Source organism: Letharia columbiana (assembly GCF_014066305.1).
Source record: "Letharia columbiana isolate WasteWater2 chromosome Unknown Sc0000010_s0, whole genome shotgun sequence".
Classification (NCBI taxonomy): Eukaryota; Fungi; Ascomycota; class Lecanoromycetes; order Lecanorales; family Parmeliaceae; genus Letharia; species Letharia columbiana.
This window is the reverse complement of record NW_023501047.1, coordinates 364,043-386,981: the sequence shown is the minus strand read 5'-3', so window position 1 is coordinate 386,981 and position 22,939 is coordinate 364,043. Positions and strand designations below refer to the sequence as shown.

At 50.6% G+C, this 22,939-nt stretch overlaps 13 protein-coding genes across 13 annotated transcripts; 5 read left to right on the top strand and 8 right to left on the bottom strand.

The window, feature by feature from the left end:
- Nucleotides 1-29: 29 nt before the first annotated feature.
- HO173_003993 (uncharacterized protein) lies at nucleotides 30-1,968 on the top strand (the record flags this gene model as incomplete). Its single annotated transcript, XM_037305917.1, has 4 exons — nucleotides 30-102; nucleotides 157-226; nucleotides 275-495; nucleotides 545-1,968. The coding sequence occupies 4 exons, from the start codon at nucleotides 30-32 to the stop codon at nucleotides 1,966-1,968; spliced, it is 1,788 nt and encodes a 595-aa protein (XP_037167110.1).
- Nucleotides 1,969-2,851: 883 nt separating this feature from the next.
- Nucleotides 2,852-3,970, top strand: HO173_003992 (uncharacterized protein; the record flags this gene model as incomplete). Its single annotated transcript, XM_037305916.1, has 1 exon — nucleotides 2,852-3,970. The coding sequence occupies one exon, from the start codon at nucleotides 2,852-2,854 to the stop codon at nucleotides 3,968-3,970; it is 1,119 nt and encodes a 372-aa protein (XP_037167109.1).
- A 458-nt stretch (nucleotides 3,971-4,428) lies between these two features.
- Nucleotides 4,429-5,911, bottom strand: HO173_003991 (uncharacterized protein; the record flags this gene model as incomplete). The annotated part of the gene is made up of 3 exons (XM_037305915.1): nucleotides 4,429-4,548; nucleotides 4,694-4,721; nucleotides 5,202-5,911. The coding sequence occupies 3 exons, from the start codon at nucleotides 5,909-5,911 to the stop codon at nucleotides 4,429-4,431; spliced, it is 858 nt and encodes a 285-aa protein (XP_037167108.1).
- A 508-nt stretch (nucleotides 5,912-6,419) lies between these two features.
- HO173_003990 (uncharacterized protein) lies at nucleotides 6,420-7,989 on the bottom strand (the record flags this gene model as incomplete). Its single annotated transcript, XM_037305914.1, has 2 exons — nucleotides 6,420-7,758; nucleotides 7,814-7,989. The coding sequence occupies 2 exons, from the start codon at nucleotides 7,987-7,989 to the stop codon at nucleotides 6,420-6,422; spliced, it is 1,515 nt and encodes a 504-aa protein (XP_037167107.1).
- Nucleotides 7,990-8,276: 287 nt separating this feature from the next.
- Nucleotides 8,277-10,030, bottom strand: HO173_003989 (uncharacterized protein; the record flags this gene model as incomplete). The annotated part of the gene is made up of 2 exons (XM_037305913.1): nucleotides 8,277-8,298; nucleotides 8,460-10,030. The coding sequence occupies 2 exons, from the start codon at nucleotides 10,028-10,030 to the stop codon at nucleotides 8,277-8,279; spliced, it is 1,593 nt and encodes a 530-aa protein (XP_037167106.1).
- Nucleotides 10,031-10,465: 435 nt separating this feature from the next.
- On the bottom strand, nucleotides 10,466-10,807 carry HO173_003988 (uncharacterized protein; the record flags this gene model as incomplete). Its single annotated transcript, XM_037305912.1, has 1 exon — nucleotides 10,466-10,807. One exon carries the CDS (start codon nucleotides 10,805-10,807, stop codon nucleotides 10,466-10,468), a length of 342 nt encoding a protein of 113 aa, XP_037167105.1.
- Nucleotides 10,808-11,067: 260 nt separating this feature from the next.
- Nucleotides 11,068-12,275, bottom strand: HO173_003987 (uncharacterized protein; the record flags this gene model as incomplete). The annotated part of the gene is made up of 3 exons (XM_037305911.1): nucleotides 11,068-11,444; nucleotides 11,615-12,072; nucleotides 12,220-12,275. 3 exons carry the CDS (start codon nucleotides 12,273-12,275, stop codon nucleotides 11,068-11,070), a joined length of 891 nt encoding a protein of 296 aa, XP_037167104.1.
- A 1,207-nt stretch (nucleotides 12,276-13,482) lies between these two features.
- Nucleotides 13,483-14,712, top strand: HO173_003986 (uncharacterized protein; the record flags this gene model as incomplete). Its single annotated transcript, XM_037305910.1, has 2 exons — nucleotides 13,483-13,921; nucleotides 13,970-14,712. The coding sequence occupies 2 exons, from the start codon at nucleotides 13,483-13,485 to the stop codon at nucleotides 14,710-14,712; spliced, it is 1,182 nt and encodes a 393-aa protein (XP_037167103.1).
- Nucleotides 14,713-15,158: 446 nt separating this feature from the next.
- Nucleotides 15,159-15,824, top strand: HO173_003985 (uncharacterized protein; the record flags this gene model as incomplete). Its single annotated transcript, XM_037305909.1, has 1 exon — nucleotides 15,159-15,824. The coding sequence occupies one exon, from the start codon at nucleotides 15,159-15,161 to the stop codon at nucleotides 15,822-15,824; it is 666 nt and encodes a 221-aa protein (XP_037167102.1).
- Nucleotides 15,825-16,130: 306 nt separating this feature from the next.
- On the bottom strand, nucleotides 16,131-16,955 carry HO173_003984 (uncharacterized protein; the record flags this gene model as incomplete). The annotated part of the gene is made up of 1 exon (XM_037305908.1): nucleotides 16,131-16,955. The coding sequence occupies one exon, from the start codon at nucleotides 16,953-16,955 to the stop codon at nucleotides 16,131-16,133; it is 825 nt and encodes a 274-aa protein (XP_037167101.1).
- Nucleotides 16,956-19,229: 2,274 nt separating this feature from the next.
- HO173_003983 (uncharacterized protein) lies at nucleotides 19,230-19,799 on the top strand (the record flags this gene model as incomplete). Its single annotated transcript, XM_037305907.1, has 1 exon — nucleotides 19,230-19,799. One exon carries the CDS (start codon nucleotides 19,230-19,232, stop codon nucleotides 19,797-19,799), a length of 570 nt encoding a protein of 189 aa, XP_037167100.1.
- Nucleotides 19,800-20,265: 466 nt separating this feature from the next.
- HO173_003982 (uncharacterized protein) lies at nucleotides 20,266-20,757 on the bottom strand (the record flags this gene model as incomplete). Its single annotated transcript, XM_037305906.1, has 1 exon — nucleotides 20,266-20,757. One exon carries the CDS (start codon nucleotides 20,755-20,757, stop codon nucleotides 20,266-20,268), a length of 492 nt encoding a protein of 163 aa, XP_037167099.1.
- Nucleotides 20,758-21,629: 872 nt separating this feature from the next.
- On the bottom strand, nucleotides 21,630-22,733 carry HO173_003981 (uncharacterized protein; the record flags this gene model as incomplete). Its single annotated transcript, XM_037305905.1, has 1 exon — nucleotides 21,630-22,733. One exon carries the CDS (start codon nucleotides 22,731-22,733, stop codon nucleotides 21,630-21,632), a length of 1,104 nt encoding a protein of 367 aa, XP_037167098.1.
- Between the last annotated feature and the right edge of the window lie 206 nt (nucleotides 22,734-22,939).

Genomic DNA, 22,939 nt, shown 5'->3' with positions numbered 1-22,939 from the left:
CAGGCCAAACTCTTCCCTAAATCGCGACCATGTCGAAAGTCGTTCGAAGCGTAAAGAACGTTACCAAAGGCTATTCTCATGTCCAAGTCAAGGTTCGAAATGGTATGCGCCACCCCAGAGCCAATGATAGCGCAGCAACTGATCATTCGCTATCAGCCACGAGCAATGATCCATGGGGACCTACAGGCACAGAGATGAGCGAGATCGCTCAGTTGACCTTCAATGGGTACAGTTACCATCCTCTTTCGTCGCCTGCATTACTAAGCCTAGTTAGTTCTAACGACTTCTACGAAATAATGGATATGCTCGACAAGCGGATGAACGACAAGGGCAAGAATTGGCGCCATGTCCTCAAGTCGCTGAAAGTGCTAGATTATTGTCTCCACGAAGGATCAGAACTGGTCGTCACTTGGGCTCGCAAGAACGTTTACATCATAAAGACTTTGAGGGAATTTCAATACGTTGATGATGACGGCAAAGACGTTGGGCAAAACGGTGAGCAGAGATATGTGTGGCGCTTCCGACCAGAGCTGATGAAGACTAGTACGAGTCTCCGCAAAAGAACTTACATCATTAGTCCTGGATGAGGAGCGCCTACGGACTGAGCGGTCTGATCGAAAGACTTGGAAGTCGAGAGTCACTGGTATCGAAGAATTTGGACCTCAGGGTTCCGGATATGGGGGTGGTAGTGGCGGTGATCTCTCAACACCCCCACGACGTAGACCCGAAAGGCGCAAGCAGAACGCTACCGACGAGGAAGATGCGGAGTACAAGTTAGCAATTGAAGCTAGCAAGTACGAGGCAGAGGAGGATAGAAAACGAAGGAATACAGCTACAGAGCCTCCGCCGGACGATGACTTAGCAAAAGCCATAAAGCTTAGCAAAGAAGAGGAGGAGTTGCGCAGGCGGGAGTTGGAAGAGAGCAATGCTACGTCACTGTTTGATGATACCCCAGCCCCCAGCAGTCAACAACCACAGTACACAGGCTTCAATCAGGGCTATCAGCAGCAGGGTGCGGTAGACTGGTTTGGCAATCCCGTGGACCAGCAGCCGCAACAGCCACAATCTACGGGCTTTCTCAATAATGCATATTCACAGCCTACCGGCTTCCAGAACCAGCAGACTGGCTTTCAGAACGGGTTTCAACCTCAACAGACAGGGTTTGACCAATCACAATTCCAGCAGCAACAACCAAATTACATGCAACCGCAATCAACAATCCAGCCACAGCAGACTGCGTTTGACAACTTGAACAATCCATACACACAGCAACAGAACGGATTTGGCAACCAATTCCAGCAACAGCAGCCGCAACAAACCAGCTCGCCTGCACCACAAGCAGGTAGCCACAACCCTTGGGCTACGAACCAGACACAGTATGATGCATTAAAGCCTATGCCGACTGGATCAAATAATCCTTTCGCGTCGGCTCGTCCACCAGCCCAGCAGCAGCAAACTGGCCCACCATCCTTGAGCTCTCTTGCAGAGCAAAGAACTGCGACGAATTTCAACAACCAATCTGCCTTCAACCCGATTGCCAACTACCAGGCGCCTCAGCAAACCGCTACACCACACAAAGCACAAAACCCTCAGCATGAGCGGCTCAACGCTCTGTTAGCCTCGGGCGAAGGCATGGATACCTTTGGTAATACGGGCGAAACGCGTATTCCATCCCAGCACACGGCGCCAGGTACCTTCGTCAACAGCTCCGGGCAAGGCCTCAACAAGTTGCATGCAACCCAAACAGGGAACAATCCATTCTTCAGTCAACAATTCACTGGCGGTCCTCAGATGCAAGGTGGTTACGGAGCACAGCAACAGCAAACCCGCATGGCACCAGCGCAGACGGGACCAGCAGGCATTAATGGTTTTGGAGGAAGTCCATTTGGGCAGGCAAACAACAACCCCTTCGGAGCCCAGCAATCGCATCAAGGTCAACAGCAGGGAGGAAGTTTGATTGACTTGTAAAGCGTGCTTTGGGGTCAAGCAGGCAGAGCTATGGCAGCCTATGCATAGCGGAGTTTTCTATTTGCCATTTGTGTGCTCACTCAGATTTTGATACCATTGAGTCGGCGATGCTCTCTCTCCTCTAAGCTGGTAGAAGTCTGTCTCTCGTCGACGCTACTCAAAGGATGCATTATTTGCCCACTAACCCTTTTATCGTGGTCCCGCCATTGTTCCTCATGATCACAGCCTCATTAATCCATGATATATGTACGCTACAACTCTATCGCAGCCGACTTACTGGCTGCCTCGAGCCCCGCCTTGCAAATGAGGTCTGTTCCTTCCGGTCGCACTCGCCGAGCGTACCCCTCCAAGCGAGTTTTCTGAAATGCTTGCGATGGATTACTTTAGAGTGTCAAGGCCTTCGAAACACAACACATTCAAGATTCAAGCCTTATAGGGAGAGAGCCAGAGCCACGGGTCGGCCGTTGAAGCCAGCGCTTCACACTTTGACTATGACTCTTTATATTCTCCAATTCACTCATCCTTGGCGCCCTCTTTCTAACATTCAGTATTCATCTCACTTGGCCTCAACCTTGAACACAGAGCGCACTCGCCTATTACAGGACGCTCTTTCCTCCTCCTTCCTTCCTCAAGGTTTCACAACACCATATTCTGTACTCACTTTTTACTCCTGCTTCAGCTTTGGGTCTTACATACCGATTGTTGCACATCAATCACGACACAGCGCTTCACATTGTGGGAGGACTGACTGACATCGAGCCGCCGCACCACCTATCCGATACAACCATTGTCATACCACCTGCCTCATCCTACTCAGTCTTCTCCGAAACTTCTATATTTTTTCTGACCGCCTTGCTCTTCCAATTCAATCTATAATATCGCCATGACTTCCTCCTCAGGTGTCGACGCAGCGACCGAAGCCCTCATCGCTCAGCTCATGGCAGAGGACCTCGGCGAGTCATACTATAGGCACTCCACTCCCATCGGCGCATCTTACCATGACTACGAAGAGCCGTTGAGCTCTTACGAGCGGCAATGTCTGGATGCTGAGAACAATCCAGATGAGGAGGGTGGGGAAGGGTCTGGCTGGGGTCCTGAGGATTCAGATGAAGTCAACGGTGCAGTTGCGCCGGATGAAGGCCTGTATCCGACCGGTCCAACTAACGAAGGTACCTGGGACTCGACTAATGAGAATTGGGACTCAAGATTCGTCGACGAAGACGGCCAAGTCCAAGAACATACCGCATCAGGGCAAACACCACAAGCAGCCGGAGCTAATGAAGGTGACAGCCACTCTGACTCCAGTTCTTGTTCAAGACCCACGAACGAAGAACTTACAGGCGCTCCATCTCGCGTCGTCTCCCCACCCGCCTACGACGTCCCCAACAATCCAGCTGACGAAACACACAACATCTCCGCCCCGATGACTCTCCCCACTCTATCCACCCCAGGCGCACCTGATGGCCACCTCGATCCCTCCGACCATTCCAGCCACCGCGAACCCTTCATCCCTTCCTTTCATCTCGCACCAAATGAATGGCTACCTGCTTCTAGCGCATTGGAAGTCGAGGGTCAGTGGGATGATGGTCTAGACTGTTCGTCCTCCAAAGGCAAAGGCAAAGCCGTACGCGCTTACGACGAATTCAAGCGAGGATTGAGGGATGGCGAGAAGGAGAGCTGGGACCCCAACATCGCTGACCTTGAACATAGAAGGGGAGAAGATGCAGACTCCGACAGCGAGGAAGAAGGCGAGGTCCGAGACGAAGATCTCCCTTTCATCAGCATCCCCTGGCCTTGCGCGGAGAACGACGAACTGCTCTCCCGGCGCGAAGATGCAGAGGTGGTAGAGATTCGTGTGGGTGATGATGAGACGTTGGAGAGTATCCTTCGGGACATCTCTCTGAGAGATGAGAGTCGGCAGAAAGGGAAGGGTGTCGAAGGCAGGATAGAGTGTGCGGGGGAGGACGTCCCGGGAAGGAAGGATGTTGCAGCTTGGTGGTGAGAACCCCGACATGCATTCAGGAGGATGGGATGGCTGTTGCTTTTCACTACGGACTTTGAAGGATGCGCTATCACATCACGAAGGGACGATTGGATACCCCGGTGGAAAAGTTTTTGCTTTTGTCTGATCGATCGATGGCCGAGGATAGAAACAGGCATTGTGATAACATAAGATACCAGATAATGACAGTCATCCCTATTACTTCAAAGGCCTACCTCGCCCATATTCGTAAAGCTCATTTCTCATTAAACATCCACCCGATATCCCCCCCCTCCCGCGTGACAAAATCCCATCAAAGTCATCAAATCGTCAACCCATACGCACATGTTCCCTACCCATCCATCCATCCATCAGCCAACCCTCCACCCCCATCACTCCACTCCACTCCACTCCACTCCACTCCACTCCACTCCACACCACTCCACTCCACTCCACTCCACACTCTCCACACCAACCCCTCAGCGCGACCCCGCCACCCTCGCCCTCCGCCTCGCACTCGACCCTCCCACGACCGTCTCCTTCTTCTTCTGCTTCTTCTCTTCCTTGGCCTTGTCCCCCTCGGCCGGCTCGATCAGGACCTGGATCTGTCTGTTAGATGGATGGATTGTGATGGGGGGGGGGAGGGGATGTTGTGTGGATGGATGGATGAGGTAGGGATGGATGGATGGATGGATGGATGGATGGATGGATGTGGGCATGTGGGCATGATAAAGCGGTACGTACGGTAACTTCCCTATCCGTTCGCACCCATCTGCACGCACGATACGAGCGTCAGTGTTGCTTTTGTGAGGGAGGTGGTATGGAAGTAAGCAAGGAAGTAAGTAAGGGAAAAAAGATGATGCAACAGGACGTGTTATCGGAGTGGAGTGGGGTAACAAAGACAAGGACAGAGAAAAGAAAACAAAGCCGAAGCAGAAGCAGTAGGGAATGAAAAAGCAGTCTATCTCACGACGACGATAACCCGCCATCGTCCATCCCACTCATCTCCAACCCTCCAACCAACGAACCATCTCATCCCCGATCTTCCTACCAGCACTTAAACAAACAAACAAACAAACCGCGCAGAAACGAAACAAAAAAACAAACAAAACGAAACAAACAAACAAACAAACCGCGCAAAACCGAACCAAAAAAAACCCCAACCCCCCAAACAAAAAAAACAAAACAAAAAAAAAACAAACCAAAAAAAAAAACAAAACAAAAAAAAAAACAGAAACAAAAAAAAACCCACACAGTCCTCCTCCCCCCCCCCTCCAACCCCTCCACCGTCGTCGTGATCCCACTCTCCACGACCCGATACCTCACCCAATTCTCCCCCCCATCCCCATCCCCACCCGCTTTCCCCATCTTCCCCATCCCCATCCCACCACCACCCGCAACGTCCGTCCCAACCGGCAAATACCCATTCCTGGTCCTGGGCCGTTCCGCCACCGCCTTTCCGTCCTTTTTCGACGACGACGAAGGAGAAGAAGAAGAAGAAGAAGAAGAAGAAGAAGAAGAAGAAGAAGAAGAAGAAGAAGAAGAAGAAGAAGAAGAAGAAGAAGAAGAAGAAGAAGAAGAAGAAGAAGAAGGAGGAGAAGAAGAAGAAGAAGAAGGAGGAGGCGGTTCGACCTCCACGGGACCTTCCCGCGTGACGACCGGCTTGGCGGCGGCGCCGGTCGTCTTCGTCGACGTGGCTTTGGCCGCGAGGGCGGAGGCGGGGATGAGGGTCCGGGGGGCCGGGAGGAGTTGGGGGGTCGAGAGGTGGGAGGTGGGGGCTTCCGGTTCCGTGGTTGGGGGTGCCGGGGTTGCTGGGGGGGTGGGATCTTTGGCAACGGTGGCGGTGGAGGAGGAGGGGGGGGAGGAGGAGGAGGGGCTTGTTTCGGGGACGGGGGCGGAGGTGAAGATGGGGGGCGGGTAGGCATGGATGTGGATGACGGACGATGGGGTGAGTGAGGCCATGGTGCTCGCGCTGAGGGCGCACTGGAAGAGGGAGCGGAGAGCAAAGGGCTTACTTATACTTGGTTTCCGACGTACCGACAAAAGTCACCGCATGGAAGGGAAAGACGAAAGGAGGTGGAGGGGAAAATACGTCACGTATTAATGCTCGGTGTTGCTCGCTGCTCGGCCGGCGAGCATCCAAATGCGGTAATATGACTGGGTTCCCTTGACCCGTTGGGCCAAAAGTGTAATGCGGCGAGCCTGACGAAGCGGGGTTCGGATGCCATCATTGGATACCGACCGTCAAGGAACACGACGATGGTCTGATCGCGGAAGGATGTCCAACGAAAGCCTCATGGCCTTGGAGATGCGTAAGAATGTGTATGTCGCCCGCTGCGGTCCCCGAACATCTGGCTCAAAATGAACGAGTCGTTGCTCGTCTGACCCCGGTCCAGAACGATAGCATCCTCCGGTATGCCGGTGCACATACCCTTCACATCAGCCCCTATGACAACGCCTTGATGATCCGTTAGAACAGGTACTTGGTTCTCTTCGGTTCCTCAACCTCTTGCTCAAACTCGGTCAATTCTTCGTTCGACTGGCCCGGACTCATGATAAGAGCATCCTGAAGCAAATCTGCGTAGCACTCACCCACGTAGGGTCCTGGCGTAATGAATGCCAACTTTAGCCCTCGGAAGCTCAACAGCGTCCTAAGGATACCATGTCGCGGCTCCCAGACGTAAATGTCCCTGTCCGGATCAAGCCCATCACCCTCATCAACCCCATTGCCCCAATCCGCGAAGCTGACTTTCAGGCACCGGAGTCTGTGCTTCGCTTCGAGCAAGAGGAAGATCGAGTACCAGAGCGTCTCGGAACGAGTCCCGAATTGGTCCATCACACCCTCTTCGACTGAAATCGCAAGGCGTTTGATCTTGGAGATGTTGGATCCAATGCGCTCGAGCCACCACAGTGAGACTTTGGCGTGCTGGAGTTTGAAAACATTCTCGCCGTAGAGGATCGTAGTGGCTTCGTCGACGAGCTTCTTGCTGCCCGCGAAAGCTACGAGAACCGTGGTGAAGTTCTCTTTTCCTGACTCTTCCGCGGCGACTTCGAGGGCGCCGACATTCCAGAATGGCTTGATCTGCTCATCGCTGAAAAGGACACAACGGAGGATCTGGTGAACGACGTTGTCGGGACAGCCTAGCAAGTTGAATGGCCTGTATTCAACCTTTTTGTTGTTGGAGGATTCGACCGTGCTCGTTCGGAGGTCCGCAGTGTTGGAAGTCTCGTTGGGCTCCTTTGCTGGTTTCTGTTCGTGGTCCGCACAAGTAGATGTTTCGACGGGCTCGTTTGCTAGATCCACATTGTGGTTCCCGGTTGCGGATGTTTCATCGGACTCTCGGAATGGATTCATATTATAGTCTTTGATGGCACCTGTCTTGTCGGGCTCTCCTGCTGGATTCTTGTTATACTTCTCGACCGTAAACTTTGGGTAGAGGTCTTCGACTGGAAGCATACCCTCATTTCGAATGGTATCTGTCTCGTCTGAACTTGCGGTAGCATCCGTATCATGGTCCGTAGTGGTAGTAGCGGTATCCATCTCATCCGAGTCCTCAGGCTCTGAATCGGTTGATTTCATGGTTTTCGATGAAAACTTTACTATGACTTTCTTCATTGTCACTGGTGAATCCATCATGGGCGAATTGATGGAGGGACCGTCCCGAAGCATTTCCAAGGTCGAAACAACCTCGTCTTCGTTCTCGTCTAATCGGTTCCATTCAGCCGAGTCCATGGTCTTCTCCTCGACTGTCTTGGGTTCCATGTCTATGCCATGTGTGTCGGACTCCTCTGAATCTCTCTCAGGACGACTAGAAGAGGTGATCAGCTTTCATTGTAGAGTACGTCAGGCACCTGCAGTCTTACATCAGCATCTCAGCATCCCACCCCCTACTGTTTCCTTTTGCTCCTGCTTGGTCACAATTTCCGGCAAGGTTGGCCGCGTTGAACAGCTGGGGGTGTCTTCTGTACTGTTGACTCACACTGCTCTTGTGGATCTTTGGGTTGTGCTTGCCACGACAATAGTTACCTTTAAGTAGCATCGTGAAGAATGTCAGGAGCGATGTGGGCGCCAAATTTTTGCTAGTGTTAAAGCTGAAGCTGATCTGCGCAGGGAGTGTGGAAAAGTTCAAGTTGCTATGTCATGAACTGATGTTTGTGTTGTGACGTGAGGGTATTCGCATTAGTGATGATAAAATTACACACCACAACACCACAAACCCACAAACTGCTTTCGCTATGCCTGTACGCTCTCTCCCACGGAACTACATCGGAATAGAATAATTTTCTGATTTGAAAAGCTCCTTCACTCGCGTCCTACAACGTTCAATCATGGATAGGCATCTCCCCACCTGCAAGTCTCGGAGTTAGCATTTTTCTTAACGACAAATAATCTTGAAGTTGCCAAACGCGGTGCAGGACTAGGTGAGAGCTTCTCCATTGTCGCGACGTATGTGATATTTCGTAGTGCCCTACAGAAACAGGAGCGACTGCCTCCGCGAGGTCCACTTACATATCAGCTTCCTCCTCCACAGCGTCATCAATCGTCGCCACTCTCCTTCCCTCCTCCTTCTCCCTCCTTTTCCGCTCCGCCCTCGTGACAAGCCTACTCGGCGTCATGGGTGTGAGCGGGGTACGTGGCATATACGGACTGTACGGTGTCATCGGCACTCCAGTCATTGGCGTACGAAGACTCTGAACATTTGGCGCTTTGCGCTCGAGCACTGTGGCTTTGATCATGGATGGAGGACGGTCGGAGTTATAGTTGGTTGGGTGCTGGTTCCGCAAAGGGAGAGGAGCACTGCGGAGAGGATGGTGCTGGGCGCTGGAGCTCGAGCCGGGCCCAGAGCCAACAAGAGCTTGAGTGCGAAGTGCGAGAGGAGCAGGCGTACGCTTTGTCTTGGACCTATTGCTGTTCCTGCTCTGCATTTCTGGTCGATTATATGTCTCCGGTATTGTTTCGATCACTGGAAATGCGGGAACAGAGGTTCGTGGTGTTCGAATAGACGGTATGGAATGTTCCTGAAACTGCACGTTCCTCGGACTGAGCCGCGAAGCATCCATCACATTGTCCCGCGGTTGAGATGCTTTTCGTTGAGGTGGTGTGAGTGGTGGAGGACCTGGGTCATCATAGACCCTAGGAGTAAGTGGTTCTGCTTCGCCGTATCCGGCGTTGTACCCTGGAGCAAGGTCCGGAGAGCCCATTGGAGGAGAGATGGGAAGGTTGCGAATGCCGCGTTTCTTGCTGAAGCTGCCAAGTGATGAACGTGAGGAGTTGCGGCTGTGGAATGAGAGGGGCTTAGGTCTAGAAGAGGCGCGAGGTGACTTTGTTGCGATTCGAGCAGGGGACACAGTGTCTGAGCGAGGTGGAGGTTCCAATGGCTGCTGCGTAGAGCGAAGATGTTGCAGCTCTGGTGGGCTTTGAGGTCGCTGTTCGTCTGGCAGATGAGAGACAGATGTGGACTTCTTCTCATCATGCTCCATCACCGCAGCATACAGTCGCTCCATCTCCTTCTGATTCCTTTCCTTGTCGTCTTCAATCACACTCTCATCAAAAGTCACAACGCTGCTCACTACAGACGGTTGCTTCCTGTGACCTTTGGCTATAGAGCCCCAAGCATCACTGTTTCTAGCGCTTTTGTTCTGCGGGCTTGGCCAATTGTTCTTCATATCAATCGTGCTGTTTGGGCTTGGCCCATAGAGATTGTTATTCGAAGGAGATACTGGAGAGGGGTCGAAGGCTTTGGAGACGTCATGCTTCACAGGCTTCATCATTTCCATTGAGAGCGTTCTTGGTGAAGCTTGAGTTGCACGACGAAGACGCCGACCAACAAATAGGATGGCAGAGCCGATGATTAGGACAGAGAGGACGTATGCGCCGATTATGGAGGCAATCTGTGCTGGTAGGTAAGAGAGATCTCGGAGGGAGTGGTCGTCGAGTGGTGGGCCTTTCCCTGGTGGAGGTGCCGGCGCCTCCCAAATGCTAACGTGCCAGATGTCAGTTGGTGAAGCCGTGGTTGCGGTAATGAAGAGAGCTTGGAGTAGTGGTAGGTATGAGACATGGAGAAGGAAAATGGAAGACATTGTGCGATTCTCCTCTTAACAGCGCATCTTTGGACAAAGTGAAGAGAAAGATCATGCAGACACTTCCGAAGCGCAGAGATGAGTGGCATTCGTCCCCTCGCTGGTTTATACATGACTGGGGAGAGGCTAATGGTGGGATGTGATTGGTTTGAGCGGCCTGTGATGGCCTGCATCTAAGCGCTGGGGAAGAAACAGCCCAAACCAAGTACAGTCTAGACTTTGAAACCGCGAGAACTAGCTTTTCTCAAGTGGAACCACTCCACGATCTTTCAACATCTCTTGCTTTTCACATAAAATAAGAGCACAATCGAGGGATTGGAACTTGGGAAGGCTACCATAAAGATGCGCTTACCTTGCCTTACTGTCCCGGCCAACTGGCTGTCACAGCCCAAGTGACGTGGTCGTTATACACTTGGATAATATCGAATCTAAATCTCACTCCGCTCTCTTCGATGTCCAGGACAAGACTTCTACTGATTCTCTCCACACCCTCCGGTACTTGCAGCAGTTCGGCCTATACAAAAAAGGTCCCCTTCGTGGATTGCGTAGCTCGTCTTGATTTTCCCTCTGTAATCGCAGGTTATGCTCAATCCGTCGCTGTCTCTCTATCCAACAGTTGTACTCTATCACCCTCCGTCTTTGACTATGTTCTACTTCCTCTGCTCGGCGCTGTTCGTGCTCTTCTGATATGCGTTCGTTCCCCTCGTCATCAGGTGATGAGATCCGGTTTCTTAGCCAGTTTCCTACTCTCCAGACGATGGTTGGTTGTTGGGGCATGATGGAATGCCTGTCTGTATGTGTGCATATATCGTGATTGAGTCTACAAAGCTGTGCGGAGTTCTGTGGGGCTGTACTCGCCTACTCGTCACCACGCCTTCACGACGACCTACGGGCTTCAATTGGCTAGCACAGATCAGGCAAAACATTTTTGGAAGCACTGGACTGCTCTCCTTGGATAAAGAGAGTGGTAGGATTATCCATGTGTTGTTATGCTAGGGAGTCTTTTTGGAAGCTATTAGTAGTTCAAAAGCTTGACTCTACATATGCCATTTTCCCACAAATTCAATCAAAGCATTATCTACCTCCTTGGGATGACTTGCACTCAAGAAATGCTGCCCGTCCTTGATAGTGACAAGCTTAGCCTCCGGAGAGTTCACAAACATCTTTATTTCCTGTTCCGCGTTTGCGATTGAGTAAACCACATCACTTGTACCGTGGAGCCACATTACTGGGCATCCGACATCGAAAAGCCTCCCATGTAGCCCATCTCTGTCCCTGAGGTTGATAGCAGCCATCCTCGCCCTCTTTCTGCCATCGTTGCCTTGGTAGTTGGACTTGATTGTCTTTTTCCAATAGTCTCGAACACTGCTGTCACAATTCCTTCCAAACCCAATGTCAATCAGGAAGTTGCAGACTAGCACATTTCGGAATCAGCATTCCCGTTGGTAGACAAAGATTTGATTAACAAGACATGTTGGAGGAGTGAAAAAGAGGGAGTCAAATAGGTAATTTGTTTCTCCAACATGTCTCGCAATTCAGAAAGCAGTCTCGAACAAGAAGTGACAATTTCAAAAAGTGCCGTACAGTGGTCATCAGGCTCAAAACCGGGAGTAGCCTTTGTCGTGGTCCATTTGTCGATCGTCCCTGTGCAAGCATCGATTCCATCCCAACAACCTAACGACCTCGTCCGCTCCGACTCGCTATCCATACTCGTGCCTAGAGGCACGATTCCTTCGATCTTCTCCGGCGCCAGCAATGCCATCCGCACGGTAATCCAACCACCCTGGCTTGTACCGAGTACAAAAGCCTTCTTGACTCCCAATGACTCCATGACTTGCAGGTTCATGAGAGCAGTATCCCAATACGTGAAGTTCTCGTGCGGAGTCCGGGTCTTGCCATGACCAAGGAGCTCAATGGCCAGGAGATTCATTGCGGAGGTGAGCTTGGAGTTGCCATACTGGCCAGCGTAGAGGTCGGAGGATGTAGTGAAGGAGTTAACGAGGACGAGGGTGGGTTTTGATGGGTCGTAGGGATGGGGCATTCTGGAGGATAATTTTGAAGTTAGTATTGCCTATTGGAGGGCGCGTATTGAACTTTTGGAAGATGTCTACAAAGTGAACACTCCCAAATATGTCTCAGGACTCCAATTTGGGTCCCAAAGGGGAAAGACGGACTCCGAAAGTACGTACTGGTAGCCTGCAGTGGCATTGAGGTGAGGAACAGAGACGGTCTTGGTATTTGACATGGTGACGATATTACTGTGATATTTTCTAAGCTGCTTTGGTCAAGGTGTAGTAGTATTGTGGATGAAAACAACTCTGTGGACAGCGAAGAGCAACGGCTTCATATAAAAGTGAGATGAGAAAGGCTTTTTCCCGCAAAGCGGAGAAGGAGCAGCATCCGACAGGAGACATGCATCGACCCTACCCATGAGCAGGCTTCAGTCGCTTGACGTCACTCCCAAGTCTGCCAGCCGGTAGTTTGAGGAGTGGAAATGTGAACCATTTGGCCGGATGTCTCCCCGCAAAGCATCTGCGCTTAAGTCCATGTTGAGCTTTCAAGCCCGCCTTGATTCCGCTTCATTGACAAGTCGACCCCTCCATCTGGATCTGGCTTATCTGGCAGAGACGACTCCCGATTACCTATCCGTTAAGGTGACTTGAGAACATCTGGCATATCAATTCATGGAGTGGTTCGGAGGTCTGCACCTAAAATCCTGAGCAGCGCTAATACCAGCCCTAGCCCTACTCTCCGAAAGCAGCCCATTAGTGGGAAACCCTAGAGCTACCTCGCATGAAGCATGAATTGAACTACTCTAGGGACCTCCTTTGGGCGTGATACAGGCCAGAGGTACAGTATTTCCGAAGCACTTCTAAGCGCACAGCCCAACAGCACAAAGTCTCAAACGAGAGACGACGCAACTTGGGGAGCAGAGTCGTCCAACACTCAACGCGGGATCCCGGGTTTTGGGTGGGGGAGTCTTGGCGTCCGGGGCATTTGGTGCAGACCTCCGTACAGAAGCCATTTTGCCAACACCAACAATCCTTCGACCATAAGAGCCTCAAAATGTGCTTACATCATTGTAGATACAGGTATGCTGGTTAAATGATACAAAACTGGTTCGTTCAAACCGCTCTTATCCAGTGACAATTCTCGGGATTCATTTCGTGAACGTTTGCGTTTGAGGTCTTTCGTTCCGCGTTTCCCTCCATTGGCTCTGATGCTCAGTGTCTTTTTATAATTCTGCCCCTCACCAGGAGGAATGTTTCAGCTTTGCGTTGGTTGTCCATGTCTTATCTCTGAAACGCACAAGAAATGCACAGCTCTCAGCTATATTTTCCAAGGGCTTTGCAACTTTGATTGCTCAGTGCTCTAGTGAAAGACCCACGCAACCATCCAAAGGGAGACAAGAACGCTTCCGATTATCTTCTTCGGGGTCTGCAAGGAACAACATGGAGCTACACATGTGTGGCTTCAATACGCACCATCAACTCGACCATAACCAAGACCATCACAAAGACGAGATCACACAATTCTGGAAAGTCTTGAGGTCGCCTCAAATCAACGTGTCGTGTGCACTTTGGAGTTCCACAGTCATTCAAAGTGATGGGACTCTTCTCCATCAGGGATACCGCCCATCGGGACTTTATCCCACACTGATAGACGGTCCACCACCGAGAAACATCAAGACCATTTTCGGGGATACGAGCGGCGTACTCGGTGCCCTAACTACAGATGGATGTCTCTTTCTCTATCACGACGACTGCGGCAGCAGAGTTGGCCCAGAGTTTAAGAAGCACCGATTCCCCGAAGACAGCTTCATTGTTCAGCAAAGCTTGGCGATTGAGCATCTTGCAATTGCTGATAATGGTGAAGTCTGCATCTGCACCAGTGCGTCCCTCTCCATATCAGCCCCTCATACCTATTGACTTTGACCAGATAGCGCGTCCCGAAAGAGACATTCCGGTGGAAACACGCCCTCACTGTCAGACAGTACACCGCACTTTCTGTTCTCTCCACCTACTGCCAAGATCGAGATCCAACTATTTTCATCTTTCCAGAGCCTCCTGGTCTGCGAGCCTGCAACGGCCACTCACTTTATTCAAACACCTTTATTTTCTTTACTATCTTCCGCTACGAGTTTTACCGCGTTGACTGTAACGCGTGAGGTGCTGACTTTCGGATCTGCCTTGCATCCTCAGAGTCTTGGACGAGATCCAACCGTATCCAATCCTGCCGGTTCACCCTGTGTAATTCCCTTCTTGGGCGGTATCCCGATCGGCAAGATCGCCGTCGGTGGCTGGATTGGCGCCGCGGTGTCTGAGGATCGGGATCTGTATATCTGGGGTGGACGTGCTGGTGAGGATAGGAGAATGCACGCTTTACCAAAGTTCTCAGATGACGAGACAGTCCGGCTAGTGGATATCAACGGTGGGGTGGATATCTTGCAGGTAGGCGTGGGATCTGGGCACGTTATCGCGCTGACGGCAGAGGGCGAAGTCTGGGCTGCGGGAGATGGAGAATGTGGGCAACTTGGCACTGGGGAGATGAGATTTGAAGAGGATTGGGTAAGAGTTAGGGGCGAGTGGGAGGAGAGGGGAAAGGTGGTTGGTTTGGGCTGTGGAGTTTGGTGTAGCTGGATATTGGTCGATACCCGGACGACGAACGAATTAGAGCAGTAGCCGGCAGGCATATGTTGTGGTCATCGATAGTGCAGTTTGTTCCAATTACGGGACTTCTTTCGCAGCTTGCATGCAGCCTTCGGTCAGTCAGAGGGGTCGTTGACCACGGTTCTGAGCCAGGTAGTCAAAGACACAGGGCGCAGCGGGAAGAGTTCTGCATCACCTTGCATTCCTGACATCCGAGATGGCGAACCCTTATTCTAGACACTCGACATCTCCCCTTTCCTCCACCCTCAACCCTAGCTGGCCGCGTGTACAGTCGCGCTTGAAGTTCCGCGTTGTGTCTCGAATGGTCAGGGATGCAGGGTGCTCATATCTACTTACTTCAGGCATCAACGATGCATCCACAAATTTATATTTACCTCTTCAGGTTCTTAATGTAGTTTTCTCTCTCGGTCTTATTGCTTTTGAACTAGCACTGTCGAATATATAACACTGTTCCACAAATGACCGAAAAGACCACTCCGCTTAATCTTCCATTTGAGTTGAGGCAACAGATATGGAGAGAAGTAATTGGACACCACAAATACCTCCATATTCGAATACTCCATTCCCTAGATGACCGCTCCTCACAGCGGTTGAAACATTCTGTATGTGCTAGGGATTCTCCTGAGATATATGGACATAAGGCCCTTCCCAATACCAGCTCCTCCATACCTATTCACGTCGGCGACCTCAAGCAATCAATCCCTATGTGTCTTAATCGCCAAAAAAGATTACGCAACGACGTCCCTCAAGTGTCACTCAGGTTTCTCCAAACATGCCGTCAGGTACATGGCGAAGTGGAGCGGCTAGTATACACGACGAGCACGTTCTCCTTCGGTCGTCCGGTGCTACTTTGGGATTTTGGATCAGCCCTCACAACAACTCAGAAGTGGTCTCTTCACAAGGTCCATCTTATTATCAAAAACCGCCTCTTCACAGCCGAGGATTTCCATGATTACAGTACTATGGTTTCTGCAATTGCAATACTGTATGGGCTCAAAAGCTTGCATGTCTGCGTCGATATGTTAGACCAGGTGGACAAGTATTTGGCGACAGGTATACGTCAATCGCTCAAGATGACGAAAGTGTCGGTGACTATTGTGTTGTCGGATGGAGAAAGTTTATGAATGAGCGATGGGAATGTGGGGAATATACTGAGGACCAACAAATTCGATTCGCGGATACCGTCTGGTTTCGACTGCAGAGGTCGGCCACTTGGATTGCCGAAATTGCACAGGAGCAAACAATGGGGGACGTCAAGTACACTCTATGGGCTCCAATGGAGGGCTGGATTGACGAAGTGCTGGAGTATCAGCACTGTCCCATCTCTTCGAACCACACGGTAGGTTTTACAACCGGGTGTGGTATACGGAATGTCGGCTGCTAACCGTTCTAAGATATCTCGACTTGTGTGGGCTATCATGCACCCTTGCTCACTCCGGAAACGGTTCCCCCGTATAAATATCGACCGTTTTGATCTCATTGCGGCCCAACGCTTCATTCAACACCGCCTCCTTGACTTCTACCACTCTCCGCTTCATGATCTCTTTCAACAGCACCAGCATCGTAGCCTTCAGCGCTTGACCCTCCTTCCGCGACAGCGAGGGCCCCTTATCACCGAGGAAAAGATTGTCAGGAATCCACTTGGCGCGAACCTTGACTCTCAGAGTCTTCTTAGTCACCAGACCCTCCTCTATTTCTTCCTCGGCTAGTAGTCGCAGTATATCAAGGACTACTTTCCTAATATGCGTGAAGAACTTGCCGTCCTTGCTCGCGCCGCACATCGAAAACGCTCCGATGAACAGCTCGATGTGAGCTAGGCGGCACAAAACATGCGGATATATTGGCCCTGAACCTGGAAGCGACGGGAGGTGCCAGCAATTGTCTTTATGAAGTCTTTTGTAGATTGTTGTGCGCTGATTCGGATGGGTAACGAGCTTCCTCGGGCGATCATCATATTCGCCGTCTGTTGAGACATCTGTGGGAGGGGTACGATTGGATCGGAATAGTGGTAAGATAGGGCGTTTGTGGTTGAGTTTGAGTAGGAAGGTGTTCTTGTTATACAAATGGCAAATTGCTTCTTCGTAAATCTGTTTATTGGTGCGAAGAATGGAAGGGCAGAGGTTAGAGTGTATTTCGCGGCCTTTGCTGTCGTCATAGAGCGTGAAAGGTTCAGAGCGCTTAGAGGAGAGGAGTTCGGAGTAGTCAAGATTCCAGAAGTGAGTTACTTGATAGAGCGAGGACACCAATAGATACATTAGCGGCATGCACTTGATCTATTGGTGTCCTCGCTTATATCAAGTAACTCACTTCTGGAATCCACGAGTAGAGATGTTGCGGAGCTCGAGTGGCAGAGTAAGGAGGGTCTGTGTGTGTATGTTGGTGGCCATTTCTGTTCCTTATTTTCTGTCATAACGAATCATTAAGATAATGGGGAGAGATCCTCTTGCTTACTTTATGTAGTAGTCAAACCTGCTAGAAGGCTACCGTGACACTGCCGCTCGCCATTGAGAGAGGTCGGTGGTGGCTGTGGACGCTAGTACGAGTACTAGTACCTGTCTATGCTGGACAATCGTCTCCATCTCCAGAACCTACGATCATAGCCAGTGGAAGTGAACACTTCTCATTCCCAGTCTACTCGGTTCCGGCCATGCATGTAGCCAACGCTCCCTTGACCTCGCCGTTATCGTGTATCCTGAATGGCTGTCGACTTCTAAAACGCCAAGCCAAGCGTGATAGCAGTCGCTCCAGAGACCGCCTCAAGGTTCCTCCCACACGGAAATGTTGTCCCCCTTCCCCTCTACCAGACGATGAATATCCCACTGTCTCTAGAGAGACCAAAAATACAAAAATGGAACAGTCCCGATCTATGTTCATGTCTAGATTGCCGTTGGAGGTGCGAACGATGATCTATGAAGAGGTGCTTTGCAGACCTGTGGGTGTCGTTCATATCACAACCCGGAAGGATGGCAAATTGGTCTACTTTAGGTGCAAAGCCGAAGACGGTCGATGTCGTGGCTTGGAATGTTTTCATGGCAACAACGAGGACTTGTATAGCACATGGCGGACAAGGGACAAAGACCTTTTCAGTACATGGAGCCCTAGCAATACACCAGATCGGGCCGATGGGGGCTTGGTAGCTTTACTCCAGAGCTGCCGGCAGGTGTCAGTATCTCTGAATATGTGCAATACCATCTAGTCGTATTGACTGCAATTCAGCTACACCGAAGCCATAGGTATGCTCTACCGCAACACTTTTAGCTTCACGGAACTGCCGCTCTTCCTCCACTTTACCTCTGCGATATTGCCCGAAAGTCTGAGTTCTGTTCAGAGTCTGCAGTTTGAATATGCTCTGTTTAGAGAGCTATGCTACATGTGGCCGTATCTTCATCCTTGGGGTGAACGTCGTGAATGGATGGATACGCGACAAATCCTTTCAAGCATACAAGGACTCCGGGAAGTTCGTGTCAAAGTCGATATGCCGGCTAATGGATTTGACGAATCTGAGCATGCCAGCGAGCTGATGAGCCATCTCATGTTGGGAACAAAGGCGAAGTTGCTCGTGGAAGCAACATAGCTACCCTTCATGCAAGGTGCGCCAGGGGACAATTTGCGAGGTTTTCGCCCCGTAAAAGGCAGAAACCAATGCAGGAAGCCTCAAGCGATCAATGGTATGTAAGCCAAGGAGTTGTCTCCGCAGCCATTGACCCAAGAGATCAGTCTATGGTTCTGTGGGGGATTACTTGATCTTGGGCCTTGGAAGCTAATATTTGTCAACGACTGGCGTGCAGACAGTGGTACAGATCTACCAAACCGTCCCCGATTCTTCAGAGGGGGTTTGAGGGCAAGAGCAGACCCGAACCTTTTCTGCATAGCGATTTTCCACTGCACTTGCACACCTAGCGAACTGTCGAAGGAATTTCCCGCTTTCTTAGCCTCTGCGTGCTCAAAAGTGTTTGGGCTCGCAAGTACTAAACATGACATTTACTATGGAATTTGAATGAATGATCAATAGCAGAGACAAGCCTGCAGAAAAACAGCCAGTCATCCATCTTGGAACTATGGTGTACAGAGATTGAACAAATCATACGAAAAAGCATTGGGCTGGAGGCTTAATCAAGGTTGAAACACCGAGAATACTCGTAGAGAAACAATCTCTGACTCCATTTCAAGTTCGTTTTGGTCAGCGATTGAAAGTCTCGATACGGGATGTTCAGAGTTCATTACAGTAAGCACAACTTGCAGCGAGAATGAGGATCTTCTTGAGTGGTCCAGATTTAATGATATTCTCGTTTGTCCTCCGTCGTTCCCTCACCCGGGTTTGCCTGACCCTCTCAGCGCTTCTGGTATTAATCACGGATCACGCCGCAATTTTCCTAACCAAGCTTTCGCACAAGACTCTGCAAGGGAGATATTGAACTGAACATCTGAAGGCCCAGCTTTAGTAGAACAGTACGACACGATATTCCCCAGTGGCGGACCAAGCCAGCGTTGTGGCAGCAAGCCTCATGGCTTTGAGAAATCGCAAATCAATGCTCGGAGATCTCAGGAGAGTTTTCAGCAATGAGAAGAAACCCGAAGTGCCGGCCATGCCAAACAAGGATCCTGTTGATGTCCCTGTCAGCGCCTTGCGCATCAGCCGCTACGGTCTCGTACAAGACCTGCAGCTCACATCCTACAGAAAAAACGATCACAAGTTCATGATTGGCGACAATTACTACTATGTTCCTAGTTGCATGCAAGCACCAGGAACGACCGACCTAGATCCCGCGATTCGCAGGTTAAAATGGGGTTTCGAGAAGGGGTATGCTTCAAAGTCCACGGCAGCGAAGCAGGAATCGTTCATGGGGGTCTACAGCATTTGGTACAAGGACTTGGGGACGTCCCGTGGTCTCAAGACATTGTCGCAGATAAGTGGCGACTTTTGGATGATGAAGCAGGTGCAGGATGCGCCGCAGAGCGGTGATACGATTGAGTGGGGCGAGATTCCCAAGGATATGGTCAATGAGTTGAATCATGATTGGTGGTTTATGGGAGTGCAACTGCCTGACATTGATGCTGTTTGCAGAGAGGTAGCAGCGAAATCGGGACGTCCATCCTGACCATCCTATCAGATCAATTAGAACTCCGGCACGGTGTACTGTAGCACGAAGGTTTTAAGACGGTCGACCAACAGTAAGATACTCTAGAAGAGCTGTCTCTACCCCGAACAACAAGTATTGTTTGTTATAGGGAGAGCTGAAGGCGAACATATCGCGCCGTATTAAAAGTCAGTGGACGAAGGCCAAATGAATCGATGATTTGTCTGTCGCCAACCTTTTGATGTTAAAAGAAGCCCATCGCCCAACAAAAGACTTTGAGTTATCGTGTGTCACAGAAGCATGAATAGTGGGCTCTGACCGTCTTTGCCTCCTCATTTCTAGCTCAGTACCACGCTTCCATCATTCTTTGAGGTTGGTCACGAGCACACACTTCGCTTAATCGCAGTCAATTATTTCTATTCCTCTGGGAACGCTACTGGTGGGATCGTTAAGCAATGACTTGGCCACTCCCTTCTCTCTTCTCGTTTTATGGGAAAGTGTCTAGGCGATCTGGATGCGCACAGTTCTCCTGCCAAGGCACCACGCTGTAAACAATCAGCCCTTTGTGACGAAGGTTCGGGCTTCTATCGTCCAGTGGGCCCTCCCATGACCATATTCTTGCAGTAGCAGCTCCAGTCCTCTTCTCCAAAATGAAGCATAATTGGACCTTGAGGCTCTCGTAGCACCAAGCGTTTCCAATCCATTCAGGCTCGCGAGTCGAGACCATCCTTGTTGACGAAGGATGAAGGTCGAGAGGCGTGGAATCTGTATTCAAGCAGTTCAATTCGTTCAAGCGTTGCTTCGCCCAGAGATGGACTCTCGCTACCAGTGAAGGAGGTACATAGTAAGAGACCATATCGAGGGTGAAGCCTTGAGCGGAGACGGGATCCTGCCAACGTAAGACGTTCCATTGAGGGCCGCTCTTTGCATCCGGCGCGGCGATCTTGTCATAAGTGTGAGTCGATGTGATTGCGGACATGGTTGCGAGAACATGCCAAACAATCTTTTGTTCCGAGTCTTTAGCCAACACCTCCTAGAGATTCTCGAGCGTTTCCCTTGGAACACACTTTGTCATAAAATCTCGTATGCCTCATATCGAACATACCGAACTACGCTGCAAGTGCTGTCTGCATATCGAAAAAGTCGTGTCGAAAAAGTAGCCGTTTCATTTGCATTCAAAAGGTATTTCGACGTGGAGTGTGTGACTGAGAACAGCGCCGACTGTTAGAGATATTAGACCTTTGGTGTAGTAAGCCATAGTTTTGCAAATTCAAGGAAATCCGCGTGAGCTCACACAAGAGACAAGACTCAACACATGCTTGGGTTAGAACACATTGTACAATGGCATTGCTGAGACCAACGTTCCGAGCGCTGGGATTCGCTGTAGCGAGTGTTCAAAGCTCATGCCAATTAGATTTTATTGGACACGAGACAGGCCAATGGTAAGGATGGACGGACCCCCGAAGGAGTGGTCTTTGCTGTCGGTATCCCATTCGCTGTGATGGCTGAGAGTGTGCTCAGCTTAAGAGAAGAGTTAGTACCGGGGGCTATCTTGAGCAGGCAATATAGATGATAGGGATCCGTTTCTAGGCATTCTTTCCTACGCATTCATCCCAGGGTGTTTTGGACAAGGGGCACTTGGGCATTAGGTCAAAAGGCACTATGGTCGGAGATCCTGAAGACGGAATCGGAACTTTTGCTAGCATTCACCAAGCAACCTGTGAGCCTCATTGAGCTTCTGTTGCTTGACCATAAGGAGCCTGAATAGTCCTTTCGGAACGTAGCTGTGCTTCCGCCAATTTACCCCGTTGCTCGCTCACTACCACTCTTCTGCCCTCCCGCTCTCGGCTCTCAATACTCGTACTCCTTGACTTTGAGCACAAACTTGGCTCGGCTTCCCTGTTCAACCGGCACCAGCAGTTGCAGCTCACTTCCCGGATCATAAATCCTTGCCCAAACAGCGTACGCAAACTCCTCCTGGCTATCCGCAGGCCATCCCACCTCCATCCAGTTGGCCTCTCGAGACCTGACATGCGTCTCTTCCACCAATTGAACAATCAGGACCTCGGAGACTTTGACGTTTCTAACCAGCTCATAGACGCGCCGGGCTTCATGCTTTGTAGTATGAATCCAGTGATCAGTCCAGAACCAGATATTCAACGATCGTAGACCGCTTAGCTTCTCCATAGCGAAACGCACCTGAACAGCATCTCGGGTGAGACTGCTGTCTGTGATGCCCGATTGGTTGAAGAAGTCGTTTGGCATCTTGATCTTCATATTGCGAACGTCACATTTATGGGCAGGAGTGAGGCTTCTTATCCACGACACAAGCGCTTTGGCCTCCGTGAAATAGAAGGTTGTGTTGCTGAAAAGGTCGTAGCCCGCTTCGTTTTCGATTTGACGGCAGCTTTGAATGAAAGCGATCTGCAGTTGCAAGCTACGAGGAAAAGGTTCTGTCGAGAACCACATGGTCGAGTATTCGGGGTTGATGTCCATATAGAGACGCAGCCGCTCGACATAGCTGGTGTAGATTCTGGGTGCTACCTCTCTGACATGAACACAATCAAAGTCTTCGAGAAGCATTGTCCATATTCGTTGCCGTAGTTCAGGCGAGAGTAGCAGAAGACGCGAGGTAGAGGGCAGAGGCCGATGCAGTGTTCGGTTCGCTCCGATCAAACAATGTTGAAGACTCTCCGGCGATTCCAGTAGCAGCAAGAGGAGAGAGAGAATAATGGGCTTGGCTGTTTTGTAGACGTATATGCCCAAGCGCCGGAAGAGAAAGCGGAGTAGCTGGAGCTTCTTGGGCCATTCCAGCAACGAGAACAGACGAAACAGTACGAAGATTCTAGCCAATATGGCGAAGAGGTGTAGGGGCAGTAGGCGCTCGGAAGCCGCAATCCAGTAGCTCAGGAGCTCGAGCAGAAAGCAGACTAGCTGCCAGACCATGGATCCCATGTTACCCAGAGTGTGGTCTAATAGCAGATGAGAGGTGTGTGGTAGATTGTGTGCAAACAAGAATGTTGGAAGTCGATGGTTGGATGCCAGGTTCTGAGGGTGGTTGGTTGATTGCTGAATTATTGCCACAACAACCTGGGAAAGACACTTACTCTTTGTGTCACTTAGTCTCCTGTTGTGAAAATTTTCACTGCATCCGTAGTAAG